This window comes from Anarhichas minor, unplaced genomic scaffold, assembly GCF_050575085.1.
Source record: "Anarhichas minor isolate MPS153535 unplaced genomic scaffold, ASM5057508v1 ptg000058l, whole genome shotgun sequence".
In the NCBI taxonomy this organism is placed as follows: Eukaryota; Metazoa; Chordata; class Actinopteri; order Perciformes; family Anarhichadidae; genus Anarhichas; species Anarhichas minor.
In genome coordinates, this window is record NW_027466504.1 from 8,313,663 (window position 1) to 8,332,106 (window position 18,444).

Below are 18,444 nucleotides of genomic sequence, written 5' to 3' on the forward strand. Positions count from 1 at the left end.
AAGGAATCTTTTTCGTCTTCAGTATAACCTACTGCGACTGAAGTGCCACTTTCAGAAACGACACTGTAATTCTGAAGAAAGCTATTGAAAAGAAATCATTTGGTGGGAAAAAAAGGAAATCATAAAAAAGGGAACAGGAGGAAGAAGCTTTACTAAAAGAGACCTTTTAGCTGCTGTCAACATGAAAACATGAACAAAAGCCACCACAATTACCAGTCCATGTGTTTCTCCCCTTAACAGCACAGTAAACTGTAGTTCTCCTTTTCAATATTAAGTTGTTTTTTCTGCTTTCGATCATATAATGGTATGCGGGGCTTCTGACTGCAGAGGCGTAACATCTGTCAGGCTGTGCAGAATCCATCAGAGACCGATGTCTGTCTGTAAATGGTTACAGACCATGACAAGAGGCTTAGCTGCACACTGCTGCCTTTCTGTCAGAGGCCTCAAAAGTGCACTGAACTCTCAGGGACCAGGGCCTGTCAGAGCTGCCACGGCGCAGAGAAGCCGACGTGTTGACGAGCCGATTGATCTCCGGTTAGAGCCTCGGCTAAAGATCACGAGACGCCGTGGCCTCTGTTCATCTGTTGTAACCGTTAGTAGCGCCTTTAAGGTTTAATTAAGACCCGCGTTGAAACATTTGCTGCTCTCTCTCCCTTTTGTCAGGAGCAAGAGAGTGCCCGGCATGCCAAGTCGAATGAAAGGAGGTCTCTCGGCGGCATTGTCTGGCAGCGTCTTTATACTATTACAAGCTCAAGTGAATCGACCTTAAATGATCTTGAGCTAATTGCTGTAAATCTATTGAAGCCTCTCTCTGACTAGAATACAGAATTCACGCTATAGACGGAAGAAGATTCACAGCCCACTTCCCTCCTCCGTCTTTCTCCAGGTGTCCCTCCCCTGTCCTCCACGAGCGGGCAGGTGACATCCAGGGGGGTGACGGAGAGATCCACAGGGAGCGGGAGCCCACCCTGGAGAGGACCAGGTCTGCAGGTGAGTCTGATGGGTGAATTTTTTTTTTTTTATGCCGTCTGTTCACGTCTGGTGCTCGCTCACACTCGGCTTGTTCTTCTCTGTCGACAGAGGCCAAATGGCACATCCCCTCCACCAAGATCCTGAACCCTCTGAAGCAAAGAGAAGGAGGGAAAGACTCCCCCAACAAGCTGTCCAGGGTAAATGTCTGACCTCCTTTGACAGAAGCTGCCTACGTGATATCCAATGGAAGTGTTTAGAAATACACCGTCAACTTGTTTGGATAGGCCACAATGTGTAAAAGCAGTACAGTACGTCCGGACCTGCTTCACCCCACATCAGTGTTTGAATCGGGGTGAGGTCAGATTGCCCTTGTTCATGCGCTTTGCAGCGAATCCTCGATTGGGGTATTCAACCCCGTCGTCCCCCTCTAGCCGCTCTTTGCACTCATCACTTCCCCTTCATCAGCATGCTAACGGGCCTCTCGTCTCATCACCGTTTCTGGTTGTCTCACACTTTTCTAGGACACATTTTCCTCGAAGGTTGAATATATTAAGTGCTCGAGCCTCTCATTTTCTCCTTTCTCTACATTCTCCTCTCGTTCATCGTCCCTCCTTCCGTCTTTTCTCTCTCCCTTTGTTGCTGGAGGCTGCAGCGTACCGCTAACCACATCGTTCAGTGCTTTCAGCCAGTGTTGCATTAACCCAGGCCAGTGGATGAAGATTTAAACCGTTCCCTTGGCATTCTCCTTTCTTAAAGCACAAAGCCTGTTTGTTTGTTTTTTTCAAATCGGAGTAGCTGTGCTGGGATTTAGGCTGCTTTCATGATTTAGCAGTGTTTAGCATAGAAAATTAAGAAAACATTACAGATTTATATTAATCTTATTTCATTTTTCAGCTTTACGATGAACAATTCTGGCTTTCTAATCAGAGCTGGGTAAAACTAGTTGATGAGACGATTAAACTAAACAGATTTAAGGGCCAGATCTCTCACAGAAGTACCAGAATCTAAGAGGTCACAGACAAACAAAGTGACATTCAGCATATTCTGAATACTGAATTTGTTTTCCTCCCTGTAACTGTCAACGAGGCCGACAGTATCATGGGCCTCAGTCAGGGACACATGAACATGTGATGTCGCCTGATGGGTGAGCCCATCCCCCTCAGGTGCTCCGAGCATGTTGGAGCAACCGTAAGAATGATCTGCAGCTGCTGTTTGACCTTGTCTGATTTACTGTAGCTCTATCTCCTTTAACCCTCTTGCTCTCTCTCTTGCTCCACCAGACGGGCGATAAAACCTCCAGCCACTCAAGTAGCAACACCCTCTCAAGCAACGCCTCCAGCAACAGCGACGATAAGCACTTTGGCTCCGGAGACTTGATGGACCCGGAGATGCTGGGCCTCACGTACATCAAAGGGGCGTCGACCGACAGCGGCATCGACACTAATCCCTGCGCGGCCCCCGGGGCCCGGGTGCTGCTGCAGGGCAGGGTGGGGGGGGAGCAGGGACACTCCTGGGTGTCGGAGCTCCACGAAGACGGGGAGTCGGAGGAGGATCACGGGAAACTGTACCTGCCGCAGGGCTATGCCTCCGCCGTTATGTCGAGTCATGTGACGGAAGGGAGCATCGGGGACCTGAGCGAGATCTCATCCCACTCAAGGTACAGTGCAGAGTCAGGATGTGTGTTTTATTTCACTAAAAGACGGTTATGTTTCCAATTGTTTTAGCTGCCTGTATCTGCTGTTTTGGGGTCGGTCAAGACAGAGATCTGTGACTTGTTGAATCTGACCCACGGAGCATTGAAGCTGATCTGAAGGCTCAGCTCTTTACTGGGACACTTCATGTTGTTTTTTCCTTGCTCATGTCACCACACTGTATACTCCAGCTGATGTCATGGATGACTGTCTGTGATGTTCCTTCTTCTCTATGGGCTTTATTTCGTTCTGTTGTTCTTAAGTCAAGCGTGCTGTTGGGTCATTGATTCGCCCGAAAAACCACACCCTTGTTTTCATGGTTTACGTCTCGGGGCACGATCCACTGTGTTCAAACATGTGGCTCTACATTCACACACAAACCTCCCATTATCTGTTCTAGTAAACACACACAGATACAAACACGTGCACAAAAAGCATGGTTGCTGGCTGTTAGCTGACCTTTTCACCCAACCGTGCTCCCTCACGGCTGACCCCGCTGCCTGACTCATCCAGCTGTGCTGAACCTGGCGGGTGGGGCTGCTGTCAGGCCAGAGCGACATGGGGGGGGCTTCGTCACACCGTCGTCCATGTCGCCCTCGCCAGACTGGGGCCCATCTGGGAAAGAGGAAGGGGGGGTGTCAGAGAGGGTTGGCCCTGCAGCCACTCACAGTCTGCCTCCATGAAATAGAATGGGTATCTATTTGTTTGTGTCTTTCTGGATTATGTTCGCGCAATCTGTTGAGATCATTGACCTGTTTGGGAGGCGTCAGAGCTGTCCGCTCCAGGACATCAGTCGGAGATGAGCAAAGAGCCCACGCCATCACCTTGACTACTCCGATGCTTCCCACCTTTGATGGAATGGTCTTTGACACCCGCGTGTGTCGTTTGAGCAAACAGTGAACCAGCAGGAGCACAGTTTGCAGGGCGGGGCCCCAGATGGCCATGAATATGGAAACAAGAGTGTGTAGTGCCTCCAGCTTAAGCCGACTCTGATGTCTCAGGGTGTTTTCGAGGAATATTTTGTGTTTATTCAAAGTTTCCAACAGACCAAAACCTGACTGGGTGCAGTTGAGCAGCTAACGGTTTAATTCTAATCATGCGGTTGACGTAAAACACAAAGTGTTTAGGAAACCACAGAAGATGTGCTGTTCTGGGGGACGTCTTAAAAGGATGCAGTGTGAGCAATGCGATATTAAAAGGAGCAAAGACAGGCAGAGCGCTGTGTTGTCTGATGCATGGCTCGTTTTCTCATCACTGTCAAATATGATTCATTCATCCTGCATAAATCTACCGTTACATGAAGGAGAACGTAGTATAAGGACAATAATCATAAACAAAGACACGGTGCATCGTAGCCTTGTTCCAATCAAATGGATTTTGTGATGTACTGTACATAAAATCAACCAGAAACAAAGTTTAAATATCTAGAATATTAGAAATACACAGCCTTCATTCTCTATAAATAATGCATTCCTTTGATCATAGATTTAAAGAGTCAGTCCACCCAAATCACAAAATAAGTAACATTTTCCACTAACCTAGTGATCTCTAGCCATGCAGTTACTTTGCAGTCATTTTTTATCACACTGTGAGAATCATAAATCAGCAGAAGTCATAGTGAGGAATATCTCAAATCCTCTTCACATAAAACTGTCTGGAAACCACCGGGAGTTTGAGGGAAAATACTCTTCTTTCTGACTCGAACGCAGTGACCTCTTAATCCGGTTTGTCAGTTGATATTTGACTAAACATTTAAAGGACAAAGTTCAGCACAAATATGCACATCATAGACTGGATGTGAGTCATTTTCCAATGTAGGTCAGAGGTGAACCAGCGTGACTCCGCTCTATGCGGAGGAGATGACGACGTCTGAGCCGACAGCAGAGCATTCGATTATCATCTTAATTTGAAAATCATTCTGTTGTTTCACAACATCTGTGCTATGGTGCCTTGCTTCGTAGCCTTTCTCATTATTTCATTGTTTCAATGCTTCTTTATGCTTTCATGTTTTCATTTTGGTCACTTTTGAGTTACATTATGCTTTATTTTTTATTTTTTTTTGCTGTTTGGTCAGTGGCTCACACCACTCTGGCAGTCCCCTGGCCCGCGGTGCCAGATACTGTATGTCCGCTGACTCCTCCAAGGTGTACACCATCCCCCAGACCAGCAGCTCAGAGCCGGAGCCGGGGCCGGAGCCCAGCTCAGAGGCCTGTGGACAGGCACGCCCACAGTCCGGTTGCAAACTCCCAGGGGGAATGAAGACAACTGATGATGAGGAGGAGGATGATGCCCACAGCACTGAGGGACCTCCCAACATTTCAGAGTGTGGGTGAGTGTGCGTGAGAGAGCGAGCGAAAGTCAAAGAGAGCGCATGCAGAAGATCATGAACACACCAAATATGCTCTTTTACCACAGAAACAAAACAAAAGTTCGTCGTTCGGTGCCGCTTCACATAAAGCGCAACGGCATCTCTCATACCGAGCTAGACAACACACATTTGAATCACGCTAACTGGCCTCGTCAGCACTGTCTCTCTCTCTCTCGCGCTCTCGCTCTCTCTCTCTCTCTCGCTCTCTCTCTCTCTCTCTCTCTCTCTCTGCGGAGCTGTTTACTTCCAGACTTGCTGTTGCACGAGAGCCAGACCCACTCCAACACAAGTGCCCCTCCCAGTCGGCCCACACAGTGTGCACAAAGTGGCCTTGATTGAAGCCGACAGCCACAAAATAAATAAGCTCAATGAAGCCGCGGACATAATACACTTGGCACATGTCACTTGCAGTTATTGATTGCTCCCGTGAAGCCGCGTCCCCGTGGACTGCCGAGCCGAGCCTCCGCCAGATCAGCATCTCTGCTGGGAGCCGAGCAACGATCCACAGCACACAGCAGCACGCTGCTGTCGCACATGCAGCCCCAAGGACACGCCCGCCACAGAGTAGCCTCAGAAATGGCGGCAAAGGGGAGAGGAATCTATGCAGCCGCTCCGCCAGGTTGAGAACGTACGCTCCCCTCAGACTGTATGTGAGCAGTGACGACTGACTGTATCTGTCTGGCGATGAAATGGTTTCCAGTAGAGAACAGAGAGCCATTGATGGTGAAATTGAAACACAGCTGTGATGGCATGTGTGTGTGTGTGCGTGCTTGTTTGAAGGTGTTTACCTGTGGGCTGTGGGCATTTCTTTAGAGGAGAGAATGTGAGATTTGCCCTGGAAGAAACCCCCCCCTGCTCTAGCTCCCAAGTAATTTAATTTAGGCTGTGAAATTTGCCACTTAAGGACTACGTGATTGATCGCATGCAGCGAAGTCATCTCCTGCCGACTTATGAAAAAGCTCCGTAATTCAGTTACCTTCCCCGTTGTTTGTTTATATATTCCTACAGTTTTATTTCCTCTTACGTAACGGCACCTCGTGATAAATGGCCTAATATTACTCACAGATATTGTTCTAACATAATGAAGTTTCTCTTCCTCCTCCCGAAAAAAGGTTTTCTCATTTGCTCTAACACTGTATGTAATGCAGGATGCTGCTAACCCTGGGCTGTTTCTCTCTCTCTCTCTCTCTCTCTCTCTCTTTCTCTCTTTCTCTTTCTCTTTGTCTCTCTTTCTCTTGCTTCTTGTTCCAGAGGAGCGGAGAGCTTGTTAGCGTTCCTTCTCAAAATGCTGTCTGAGCGTTCAAGGTACACAGTTAGTCACACACTCACCTCCCCAGCCCCCCCACCCTTTTGTCCCAGACCACCGCCCCACTCCAGTACTATCCCTGCCATGTGGCACACGCTGCCAGCGGAGAACAACCAACTGTGCATCAGTAGCTGTGACATTTCTGCTGTGTCTCCACAGAATCCTACTGCTGTGTGACAGCCCACAATACTCTGTAGTGATAGAGAGAGTGGGGGGGGTGACATGCAGAAGCAACCCTCAGCATGGCATGAATGCCTTGTCTACAGTAGAGGAATCTGTTTCCATCAGCCTTTATTGCGTTTTTCTCTTTTCGAAATGCCAGCTTTATCACCTCAGTCGAGCCGGAAAACATTTCATCATTATTGTCTTTTTTTTTTTCACCAAATTTCTAGCAAGAAAAAGTGTATTTATAACAGGTGGATGAAAACGTACCTTCTTTGTTTTACACCCATACTCGGGACCTGCTGTGCAAGAAGAAGAAAAATGTATTACACATTGTAGGCATTACGCAACTGCTGTGGCACAGTGGAATGACCTTTAATTGCAAAGGTCAGGGCTTGAGCGTTGTCCAATTTGTTCTTACGTGATCGATCCATGATTACGGGATGATTGGAACAAGAGTAAGATACAGGGGGGGGGGTTTGCTCCCTACAGATTTAGCAGCAAACCGCTAGTATACAGAGCTCAATTAGTTGCTCTTCTTTTTCCTGGATGCAGCCTTCAGAATAGAGCGTTTTGTTTGTGAACCAGAGCTCTCGTGGTCTGAATGAGTCTGGCAATCACACGTAGACATTTGCAATGCCTGTCTATGTATTTAGGGCTTGGTTGCCATGGTGCCAAAAGCTTAAAAACAGGGCCACGCTCAGCAATAGTGTCTCTAGGTAACCGTCGCAGCCCATCGTGTCGCCGTGCAGCGTGTCTCTCTCTCCCCCCCCACGGCCATCTAGTGCCCTGCCAACAGCACTCAGTGTGCTGCTCACAGGCTGCTCACTTAAAGCAGAGGTCTCACAGCCACACAAGTCCACCAGCCAGGTCTGTCACATCCTCCCCTCACTGTACCCCCCCACCCCTCCCCTAAACACTCAGCACCCCCCAAAAATCATGTAAATGACAACCACCCCACTGACTAACACCGCCCACCAAAACAAAACATGTCACCTCTTGTGGGTCCTTGTCCAATCCTGTCGAACAGCTCTCGTGTCCTCTGTTGTCTGAACGCTCCTCTAGGGTCTGTGGTTTGCACTCGTCTCTGGATGTACTTTCTGTCCAAAACCCTTTTTTTTTTTTTTTTTTTTTTTTTTTTTTTTTTTCTACTTGTCACAGTGCTTGGCTGAGTTCTTCACACTGTCTTTAATCATTGCTTTGGCAGAGTGAGATGGGAGCGGGTGGGATTTGGTAATAAGCTCCCCTCTCCAACCTTCCGTTGCCCCACGTTCACCTGGCCAGCATGGAAGCACCTGTTGTTGGCATGCTAAGACAGTCCCACCTTAACCCCCTTTGTGTGATACTGACTTTACTTTCTAAATAGCTGGACCCGAACTCGATGGCCCAAGGCCTCCCTTTGCAGGATGTGGCTTTCCTCACCCTTCTGATTAGCTCTGCTCCTCTGTGCCCTCTGTTTGGGTCTACAGGCAGCTGTATGCACAGGAGGCCGCCTGCCAGGCCGCTGAGCGGGATGGGAATTCGCTGCAGAGACTTTCGAAAGAGGAATACCTTAAAATGATGCACAACAGCCCCCCAGGAGAAGACGGGAGTCGGAAGGTGAGGTCACTGTGGCTGATTGACTAATTAACCTCCAGATGACGCGATAATTGTGATGTTGACGACTAAAACCTGTGGGAACTGTGATGTGGTGATTGATGAATATGATGACGTGACATTGTTAGGAAAGCTATTTCATCATGCTGACTAACAGGCGTAGTGCCTACAGGAGCCAGAGCAGATAACCTTTTGCTGGGAACCGAGTAAAAGCGGGACGAACATCTGCTCCCTATCAGCCGGTCCTGATACCACAGCTGACGGGGAAAATTACATTTATAACGGGTTTATAAACGGGTCCTGGGTTTTTTTCAGTCTGGCTGTCATGGATTAAAGGCAGGGAGTTGCAGAGAGTTGCAGAGAGTGCATCGATGTTTGATGTTCCCGGGTCCCGCAGACTCTATTAATTGCATCTTCACTTCCCCATCCATTATCTACCAGGAAGGGGCCCTGGAGACATACAAACGAGTTATTTTTGGATGCTGCTCAATTGTATTATGAATGCACGTCATCCCTACAGAAGGCAAGCATGTCCTCTGGCACAGGCCGGCCTTGTCCCTCACACGAAGCAGCTCGGCTCAACAGGGTTACCGTTTCTTGGCCCGTTTTAACTTCTATAAATAATAGTGACATCAAAACAAAATTAATACATTATTGGTATTTGTGGCATTACTGATATTTAAATATTGCTGCTACAGTCAGAACCAGAACCACACAGTGCTGCTCATGCGTCCGTGCGTTGATGCGCGTGAACCTGAGCGATAACAGATCATTTGTGAGACATTTGAGCCGAGTGGAAACTTGGCATGTGCACTGGGCTTACAGACAAGTATATAAAGTGTGATGCTTACAACAGAACCAGGCAGCATCAGTGCCAAAGATGGTGCTGGTGTATCGGGCCTGCCCTGCGATTTACCCTTCATTTGATTCTATGTGAAAACACAGCAACCAGAACAAAGGTACACGGTGCTGTTTGGTGGATTCAAAGAGCAGCATAGTGATAATACAATGTGTGGAATAGCAGTCTGGGAGAGAGATGCACGAAGGAGGGCTCAGAGCCAGACGTTCCAACCATACACACATCTGATCCCAATGAACGCATACTTTTATTCTCTAGAGACGGTATGTTTCCAATCATCAGCTGGAACGTCGGAGAATCAGAATACGGTTATGGCGATGTTGGCTTCATTGTTGACTTATTTCAAATTACGGTCTGACTTGTTCAATCACCTAAAGGTTCATTCGTGTGTCACTTCCGGTAGTCTGTCTTTGTGTTGGCGAGCAGGTGCAGGGAGATTTTCCTTGCCCGCCGCGGTGTCCGCTGAGACGGCCCTTCCACAGACAGGCACACTATTGTGTGGCTGATGCAAAGGAAAGGCCGCTCGCAGCTTATTCTCCCACAGCGTTCCTCTTTTGAACCTCCTGTGGGAAAGCAAAAAGCATCTGAAATAGGTGGTTGTCCAACACATCCTCCCAAGTGGCCCGTCGGAGGCTTTCAATGCTGGTTGTTGTCTTTTGTTCGGGACAAAATCAGGAAAAGTCTCAGTGGCTGTGTCCTCCGCTGCCTCGACTGATAAAGAGCGTTGCTGTTGTGCAAAATAATTCAAACACGGCTCAGATCAGGGTGTGGACTGTTGCCAGCCGAGGTGGATTTAGACACGCCGAAATAGTCAATAATCTTGTAGGTTTGATTAATACAATATTTTCTGTGTAATGTGCACAGCGGGTTCCGTTAACCAGCGCCAGGATGTGTTCAGAGAGCCTGGTTTGATGCTGCGGTTGTAATAAATAGATGGCTTCTGAAAAAGAAAACATTAAGCCCTGGTACGAATGGTTTCATTTGCCGTGACTCCATTTATGGGAGCTCAAAATCGGTGCTATTTTTGCTTTATGTGAGAGAGCAGCAAATCCTGTTTAAAGTTGTTTTGATTAGGAACAAACCTTATGGGGTCTAATCATGTAAAGTTGGGCGGGAAAACTTGGTAGTAAGAGACAGCCTTGTTAAGTTAAAGCCTGCGAGATGTTCAGCGGAGGCAGCGGTGTGCATGTGTGCTGCTTTGAATTCCAGTGCATGTCTTCTGCTTAAAGGACGCACTTGATGTTTGTTAAATTGTCACGGTGGGATTTGTGGGGGATCCGTCTTTGAAATGGAGATGGCTGGGTGTTGGCTTGCGGGTATACTAGTGTAGCGCTGGTTACAGCTGCAGCCCAAGGCAGACATTTACCCATCTGGCCCGGCTGCCTCACATATCATTTGTGGCTACTTTTGATGTCACTCCTGCAATATTTATGGAGGCTGAAAGGGACAATGATGGATTGGATTGGCCATTGTGGTTTGGTGTGTTTATACAGGAGGATCCTCTGTCAAAAGTCTGGCCGCAGTCGTGAAACCCGATTTTATCCCTGCAGTGGTATTCCTCTCTGTGTACAGATGACTTCCCCCCTCAGGACGATGCAGCTTTTGTGATTTTCAACCTCTGCATTGGCCTACGTCTTTGCGATATGAGTTCTATTCTGGAGAGTGCACACAAAGCAGCCAACGCACTTAATAGAAGTTCATTATTGCCACTGCTTGCTTCACTGAACAACGGGTTTGTATCGGAAACAAGCAAACAAAAGTGAATGTGTGGTGAGTTTATTCAGAAATATGAGGAGCTGTTAATACAGCCCTGCATTAAACCGACTTATACAGGAGTTCCACTGTGCTTTATATATCTGTGTCAACAATCCCCGGATAATAGATCGTGTTGGAGTATCGCTTCAGGAAAACTGCGGTATTTTAGCTGCCGTATGCACCCACCACCCCATAGGACTCTAAACTATGTATCTCGGGGAAAGTATCAAGTACTGACTCTGGTATTGTTTGTGTTTTCTCTATCAAATACAAATACATCTCTGGCTGGCCTATCAGCTTTTTCTGTTCCCTCTCGTATTGTGGCACTTTGTCTCGTCTGCCTTCTGTAGTTTCTCGCATTAAGCTCGGTGACTATCGGCTGCCTGAGCGCAGTGACCTCTGTCACCACCTCCACGAGCCCTGTCCCCCCGCTCTGCCAGACACCCTCCAGCTGTGCTCAATCCATCTGCATTTTTCCTGAGAGCAAAGACTGTAATTGATTCCTGACACTGCTCCCCGATGCTCCGTCCTTTACCCACCCAGCTGCCCGCTGGTGTAAAAACCCGCTGTGCCGAGGAAAGGCGACGCACGGGAGGAGGGGCGGGGTAGTAGTTGTGGCGGGGTAGTAGTTGTGGCTCTCTCTTGACAATTTGTTCTCCTTCCCTCAGGTGTCGGCAGTGGGCAGCTCGTCACCGAGGCGCTCCCTGTACCGGACGCTGTCGGACGAGAGTGTGTGCAGTAACCGCAAGGGTTCGTCCTACGCCAGCTCGCACAGCTCCATGCTGGACCAAGCCATGCCCAACGACATCCTCTTCAGCACCACCCCACCTTACCACAGCACGCTGCCTCCTCGCATGGTCCACAACCAGGGAGCGTCCAACCTAAGGAGTGAGTACAGGAACGTGTGCAATAGGGATTCACCGAGGACACTTTAAAGAACACAAGCGGCTCTGAACTACCTCTTTAGACAGGGAGGCTAAAGTCGACTTTCTCTGCATGTTGCTCTTGGATTCTCATTCCTCCTCGCTGGCACCAGATAAAAGCCAGGATATAGATACTTGTTTGAAGAGCCACTTGTGTCCTACCAATATCATGAGCGCAACCAGCAGCGCTCCTCGATATAGCCACTGATTGGAACTGGGCGAGGCGGCGTGCAACTTGCATTGGGGCCCCCGCCGCTCCGTCTGCATTAAGCAGACGCCTGTCACTGCCTCTCCCATTTCTCCCAGCACCCACCGACTGTGTTCCGGTGATGAGAGGTGTGATGTGTCCTGCCTGCGCCGCTGCAGGTCTTGGAAGATCTGTGACGTGAACGTGCCTATTTTTCCATCAGGAATGTCGCGATGTCTGTCATACGTTATGTTTCATTCACTCACGAGTCCCTGCCTGCGCCCCCCCCCCCTCTCCGTCCCTCCTGTCTCATTTCCATACCGCTCCTCACCCGTCTCCGGCTGCCATCGTCTGATAGAAAATGGCTTTTTGGAAAGACGTTTCTCTCTTTGGCCTCTTCTGGCTGTCAACCTGATGGGTTCCTGATTGTTTTGAAGGGTAGTTGAGAACACAGGCTCTGTCGTTCCCTCACTGAAACAGACCAATTTGGTAAACAGTGAATCACTCAAGCTCCAAGACGCTGTGTAAATTGAAAGGAGAGTGTCGGCATCACCTCAAGCTCTCTCTCTCTCGCGCTCGCTCTCGCTCTCGCTCTCGCTCTCGCTCTCGCTCTCGCTCTCTGTCTCTCTCTTGCTCTCTGTGTCTCTCTCTCTCTCTCTCTGTCTCTGCATGTCTCTTTCTCCTCTCAGCTTCTCCACTCATGCTTTTCTAAATGCCTCTCTGCAGAATGGGAGCTTGTTTATTGCATTCCCCGTCTTTCAGGGCTGACGGGGAGAAAGAGCGGGAGAGACGGAGGGGAGGGACAGGAGATATTGATTGAAACATGAAGACATTCACTTAGACAAGTCATTTACCGCCCCTCAGACAGCGCCTTGCGAGTGCTATGCAGAGAAGGTGGTGTATTGTGAGCCCATCGCGCTGTCACATAAACGCTGAACTTTTCTTTGCAGAGCTAAATTGTTTGCAATGTTTGGGAGGATTTGTTATTTCGGTGCCACTAGATTAGAGTTGGACTCAACACGGTGTTGTGATAAGCAGGGCTGGATAAATATCAATCCCTTTGAGCGAGCGACACCCCGTTTGAATAACCCCCCCCCATTGAGCCCCTCTTATTCCTCTCCCAACCCCTCTTGTCTGCTCTGATGCAAACTGATGAGCGACTTAGAGATTAGCCCTGAACTCAGGCCAGGCCTAGACACTGATCGGCGTGCCTGCCTGTCTCTGCAGATGACTTTTGGTTCTCTGACGGCTCCTTGGCGGACAGGTCCAAGTTCAGCGACCCGGGCCTCATGCCCCTCCCAGACGCTGCCTCGGGCCTGGACTGGTCTCACCTGGTTGACGCAGCACGAGCCTTTGAAGGTAACCAGCGTGGCTGAAGCTGCTGGCACCTTGTGTAACCCCCGCCCCCCCCTCCTCCTGGCTGCTTTGTGTGTGTGTGTGTGTGTGTGTGTGTGTGTGTGTGTGTGTGTGTGTGCTAGATGGCTTGCATGTGCAGGTTTGTGTGCGCGCTTTGTGTTTGTGTTTCTTCTAGCGTCTCTTAAGGTGCTGTGGGAGGTGACTTGTGGGGATCCTTTTTCGCCTTTTGCACCGCAGACCCTGAGCCCCATTGTGATTCCCAGCGAGCGCTGTAGCCTGAAAGGAATGAGCCGTCATTTGTCGGCGCAGACATGGAGCCAATTTTCACACCATAAAGACAGCAAGTGGCCACTCAGGGAGAGTTCTTACAGCGACGCCTCCTTCTACTGTTGATAGGTTGGGGTAAACTCAGCTCCTCTCGTGGCCTTTTGTCCATTAAATCTGAATATGCGCCGTAAGATGAGGGATTTTTTCTTCTTCTACAAAACGATGACAGACATCTCGTTTGGCCCAAAGCGGCCGATTCTCTCCTTAGGAACAGAAACCTTAATTTTGAAGGCGCTCTCTGAATGAGGCTGCTTCAGAGGATTTGTGGCTTTTGTGGGCTCTGGAACAGGTGATTTAGGAATCGAGTGCTCAGATGGATTAATGAGGGCTTACAGTATGTTGTCTTGAGCGATATGTTCCTGTCGAAACTAAGATCTGTCTTTTCACACCATTTTCAGCTAATTGGCGTTGGCACGTCTCAGCCACCTCATGATCAGCATCATCACTTCTCTTCATTTTTTTTCTGCTTTTAAGTACTTTTGCGACCACTCTCATGCCCGTGTGTTTCCCATCTATCACAGAAACGCTTACACGCCAGGAATATGGTTTTCTTTTTTTCCACATGAACTCCTGCCGACCCCGAGACCAGCGAGCGGCCAAACGTAGCATGTGACCATTCATTTGTCATAATTAATGAACGCTCCGAGGAGTTTCTCCTTTTGATACGCTGCCTGCTGCATCGCCCGCAGCACACCATTTAACCAGACTGGAATCAGTGGAGATGATGCAGAGTCTGACTGGCAGCTTGAAGGCAGTTGTCACGGCAGCCTGGCTGGCCCATGAAAAGCGTCGCGTAAAACCGGAGCCTTGTTGCCACGCAGAAAGTGACTCCGGGCTGCCGTTGTGCCGTGTATGTTTACCCGGCTGTGTTTAGAGCCAGGGCAGAGAGAGAGGTTGCCTGCTATGTATAGCATTCATGGCACTCGTAACAGCGGTCGTGTGGATCCTGAGAGACTGCTCACATTCAGTGTTTTAATATTCCCTCAAACATAAGTACAGCACAGTGCGCTCACTCACATAGATTGTCGTGTTTCCTAGTCGGCGTAATCTGTTTTTGTTTGATTTGCAGCCGTTTGTCCGGTAAATCTGGACACCGGGTCACGCAGAAATGACGAGCCGCTTTGCCGCTGCTGTACGAGAAGTCTTTAATCTTTCTAATGCAGCCATCGCGTACCAGGAAAATGTTCATTCATATGTAAATTGCAGCTTGGTCTCCCTTTCCTACCTCGTCTGAACAACCAACTCCAGGCTCGATCAGCTTTTGTCTTGGAGTGGATTAGCTTTCATTTGGGGGGCTAAATTAATAGAAGGGTATCCTTAATCTTTTCTATGAATATGCTGATCCTCCTATCTTTAGTCTCAGACCAAGGGCTTGAGAGAGAGAGAGTGGTTTCTAAAGAAAAGAGCATTACGCCTCAAGACTGAGCAGTCCCCAAGCAGAACATGCCAAGTTTGGGTTTTCCATGGGGCTTTGAGCGAGCTTAAGGACCTGATATGGTAAAACAAGCATGACTGGTGCCTCGCAGCTCTCTGGGATCCAGCCCGTTATGAGCCAAACAGCTGTCAGAGGAAGCTCAGAGGGGCGAGGGCACCGGAGCAACACCCAAGGGACTTGCTTTGACTGAGACAGTCTAGAAATGCTCCGTTTCCCACCTTGTTCCTTATTGCCGTCATACAGATCGGGAGGACTTCCTCCGGTGGCTTTGTTGAAGCCAGAAGCGCTCATTCATACAAAAGAGTGAATGAACTGCCCCATCCTGTCAGGAATGTGTGCATGCGAGTGTGTTTTGCTCTGCTCTGTTTTAGTTGCATGTTTACGCCATGAAACGCATTGCCCAACACGTTTCCTGTTTTTCGATGTGAAGGGCAGACTATGACCCCATTACGTCACCTGTTCTGTCTCCAGACCAGCGCGTGGCGTCTTTCTGCACCATGACGGACATGCAGCGGGCGGAGGCTCTGCAGATCTCAAGGGAGCTGACCAGACGGGTGGTGGAGGCGGAGGGAGCAGCACTGGAAGCAGAGTAGGCTTCACCGACGAACACAAACACACACAAGCAGCAACGCTCCCACAGCGAGCGAATGATCGACTCTTCGCTAATCTGAACCATTCAATCATTATGTTGGAACAAAGTACCATTTTGATTACATTTTATGCATTCAATCATACTGTGCTAAAATTCTGAGGCTACATTGCAGTACATAAACAATGCTGCTCTTGTACTTCCATGTCCACTTAGACTTTAGCCTCAGTCTGTTATTATCATATCTAGTATGTTGCCATCGTGTGCATATTTAAGACTGTTTTACAGGCTTATCATTTAAAGACAAATCAACAAACATTAAAACGTCTGCTGGCTACAGAGGTTTCGATGGACTCTGTGTTTTGGCGTTAGCTTCAGTTTACACTAGCTAGCTAAAGCTGCTAAAGTCAGCTAGTGACAGTCAGCCGACAAAAGGGTTTACCCCAAAACGTACGATGACTGAAAGCTTGACAGGCTGAGCAACGATAACTTAAGGGGGCGGGGCTTAGCTAGCTGTCCATTATCAGCCTCTGTGTCGTGGTAGAAGCGGCCGTTGTTTACTGTTTGTGATAAATTAGTCTTTCTTGTTTCCTAACAGCGTCTTTTCTTGTGCCCCCCCCAACAGCGGCGCCCCCTCCACACTAACTGGCAAAGTCAACCAGTTGGAGGTGATCCTCAGGCAGCTGCAGCACGACCTCAGAAAGGTGGGTTCACGTTCATCAAACACGTCAGCGTCCGCTTCCACGTTAGCAAACAATGCGTGTCTGTCACACAGATCAGGAGAATAGACAGTGAGTAATGGGTGCCCCGCGGCCTGTGTAATACACACTCGTCCACTTAATTCAATATCCTGCTTCCTTCCCTCATTGTGTCCCAGCCCAACATATCCCCACCCGAACTAATGTGCTTAAAATGGAGAGAGGAAGTGCGCGTTTATCGGAACAGAGAAACGGCTGCTTTGCCATGTTAATGCCTCCCATTTACACGGCGCTGACGACAGGCGGATGCTTTTGTAATAGCGGGGCTTTTAGCAACCTCTTTTGGATCCATTTATTTTTTTCCTCACATCCCGGTGTTGATTGTGTGTGTGTGTGTGTGTGTGTGTGTTTGTGTGTTCAGGAGAAGGAGGATAAGGCGATGTTGCAGGAGGAGGTGCAGCACCTGAGACAGGACAACATGCGACTGCAGGAGGAGAGCCAGACGGCGTCGGCTCAGCTCAGGAAGTTCACCGAGTGGTTCTTTCACTCCATCGACAAGAAACCCTGAGAACGAGAGAAGGCCTTCACTCCTCTGCTGGGCACCCAGTCAGCTCCTCTGTAAGACTCCCACATGATCCCCAGGCAAACCGACTATAAAACAAACCGTTACCGGCCCCCAGAGTAATCAAGACTCTTTAGAAATAGGCCCTGCTTAGGAGACTCTAGTGCAGCCCTGTGAGGAGAGACGTGAAACCCTGATCTGGACCTTTAGTTTTGGGACCTTCCTCTGTCTGAAGTGCAGGGCTGTTTCTGACGTTAACAGTTTCTTTATCCTGGCTGAAGAGACTCTTGGGGAAACCTCATCTCCTGCGCTGGAGAGGAATTAGGAATGGTAACCCCCCCCCCCCCCCCCCCCCCCCCCCCCCCCCGGGGGCCCCGCCCGAGTCCCTGGGATCTTCTTACAGTAGTGGAATGTAAAGCTCATTTACTGTAGTCAACATATAATCTACCTACGTATGTCACGTCAGTCCACTGTACTGTATACTCAGCTGTACTGTATCGTACTGCGCACACTGTCACACAGCTGTTCCTGTGCCGGCCGTCATGGACACAGGAAAGTGGAGGGGGTGAGGCCGGGAGGGGAGGAATGTACTGGGCATAATGAAGTGGTACTTACTGTCTGCTTGCACCAAGAGGAATCCACATGTGGCAGTCTTTGAAACATACAGTGGGTGTGGGGTGGTGGGGGGGAAATGAATGTAGCTCAACTGAGACCCTTTTTTTTCTGGATTTCCGGTTCCCAAAGTCCCAAAAATTTCAAGGTTTGATGTTTTGGGCCATTTTTTCTTTTTTTTTCTTTTAATGAATTCCACTTTTTCTTTACCTCAGTGTCGTAATGTAGGGTCACATGGCAGTACTATTTTGATGTTTTAAAGGTGCTTTCCCTACACACATGTCCGTCAGTAGTTTCCAATCACTGTCACAATGTCCTAGCAATAATGAAGTGGTAGTTACAAAACTGTGTTTAAAAAAAGAAAAGACAAAAAAAATAAAAAAAATAAAGAAGTTGGCACAAACTTGAAGAGTTCCTGTCGAGCAGCAGTTGTACTGGACATGTATTTATAAAACAGGAAGAGACTGTGCCTGAAACTCTTGGTTGTAAATGGATTGTTTTTTTGCTTTTAATTCTCTTTTAAAAACACATGCCTTGTCTGTGGCTCACTGATATAAAATCGTGTGTGTGTGTGTGTGTGTGTGTGTGTGTGTGTGTGTGTGTGTGTGTGTGTGTGTGTGTGTGTGTGTGTGTGTGTGTGTGTGTGTGTGTGTGTGTGTGTGTGTGTGTGTGTGTGTGTGTGTGTGTGTGTGTGTGTGTGTGTGTGTGTGTGTGTGTGTGAGCAGCATAATGTGTTCTTATGCAGTGGTTTCTAGAGCATTAGAGCAAGCGCCAGTGAACCACACTTACAATGCCAAATGTGTTTATTTCTGTACATATCTGCCACAGAAGTGTCTTGTGTTTAACACTATTATTTAAGCTTATTTACCCTAAAGTTGTTTATTTAATTCAGTTTTATTTTTCTGCACAAAGGAGAGATAAAGCTCTGTGTATGTTGTAAAGTGTGTAGCTTGCCAGGGCAAAACAAACAAACTATATATTTAAATATATTAATGATGATTTTGGAGATTCCAACATTTGGATGCTGCTAGAATACAGTTTGCTGG

The 18,444-nt window shown here is 48.4% G+C and overlaps 1 protein-coding gene across 8 annotated transcripts in view; it reads left to right on the forward strand.

Moving 5' to 3' along the window:
* The window catches only part of LOC142932794 (signal-induced proliferation-associated 1-like protein 2), a 72,969-nt gene extending 55,835 nt beyond the window's left edge, over nt 1-17,134 (forward strand). Inside the window, exons 12-22 of one of the 8 annotated variants that reach the window (XM_076076851.1) lie at nt 887-990; nt 1,081-1,169; nt 2,253-2,629; nt 4,738-4,992; nt 6,283-6,336; nt 7,969-8,098; nt 11,378-11,597; nt 13,047-13,178; nt 15,409-15,526; nt 16,152-16,230; nt 16,646-17,134. In XM_076076851.1, coding sequence (XP_075932966.1) covers nt 887-990; nt 1,081-1,169; nt 2,253-2,629; nt 4,738-4,992; nt 6,283-6,336; nt 7,969-8,098; nt 11,378-11,597; nt 13,047-13,178; nt 15,409-15,526; nt 16,152-16,230; nt 16,646-16,792 — 1,705 coding nt within the window. In that variant the 3' untranslated portion in view covers nt 16,793-17,134. Of the gene's footprint in view, nt 1-886; nt 991-1,080; nt 1,170-2,252; nt 2,630-4,737; nt 4,993-5,442; nt 5,559-6,282; nt 6,337-7,968; nt 8,099-10,447; nt 11,346-11,377; nt 11,598-13,046; nt 13,179-13,412; nt 13,559-15,408; nt 15,527-16,151; nt 16,231-16,645 lie in introns of those variants that run through there. The other 7 variants (XM_076076853.1, XM_076076852.1, XM_076076854.1 and 4 more) reach the window with 7 other exon arrangements.
* The last annotated feature ends 1,310 nt before the right edge of the window (nt 17,135-18,444 follow it).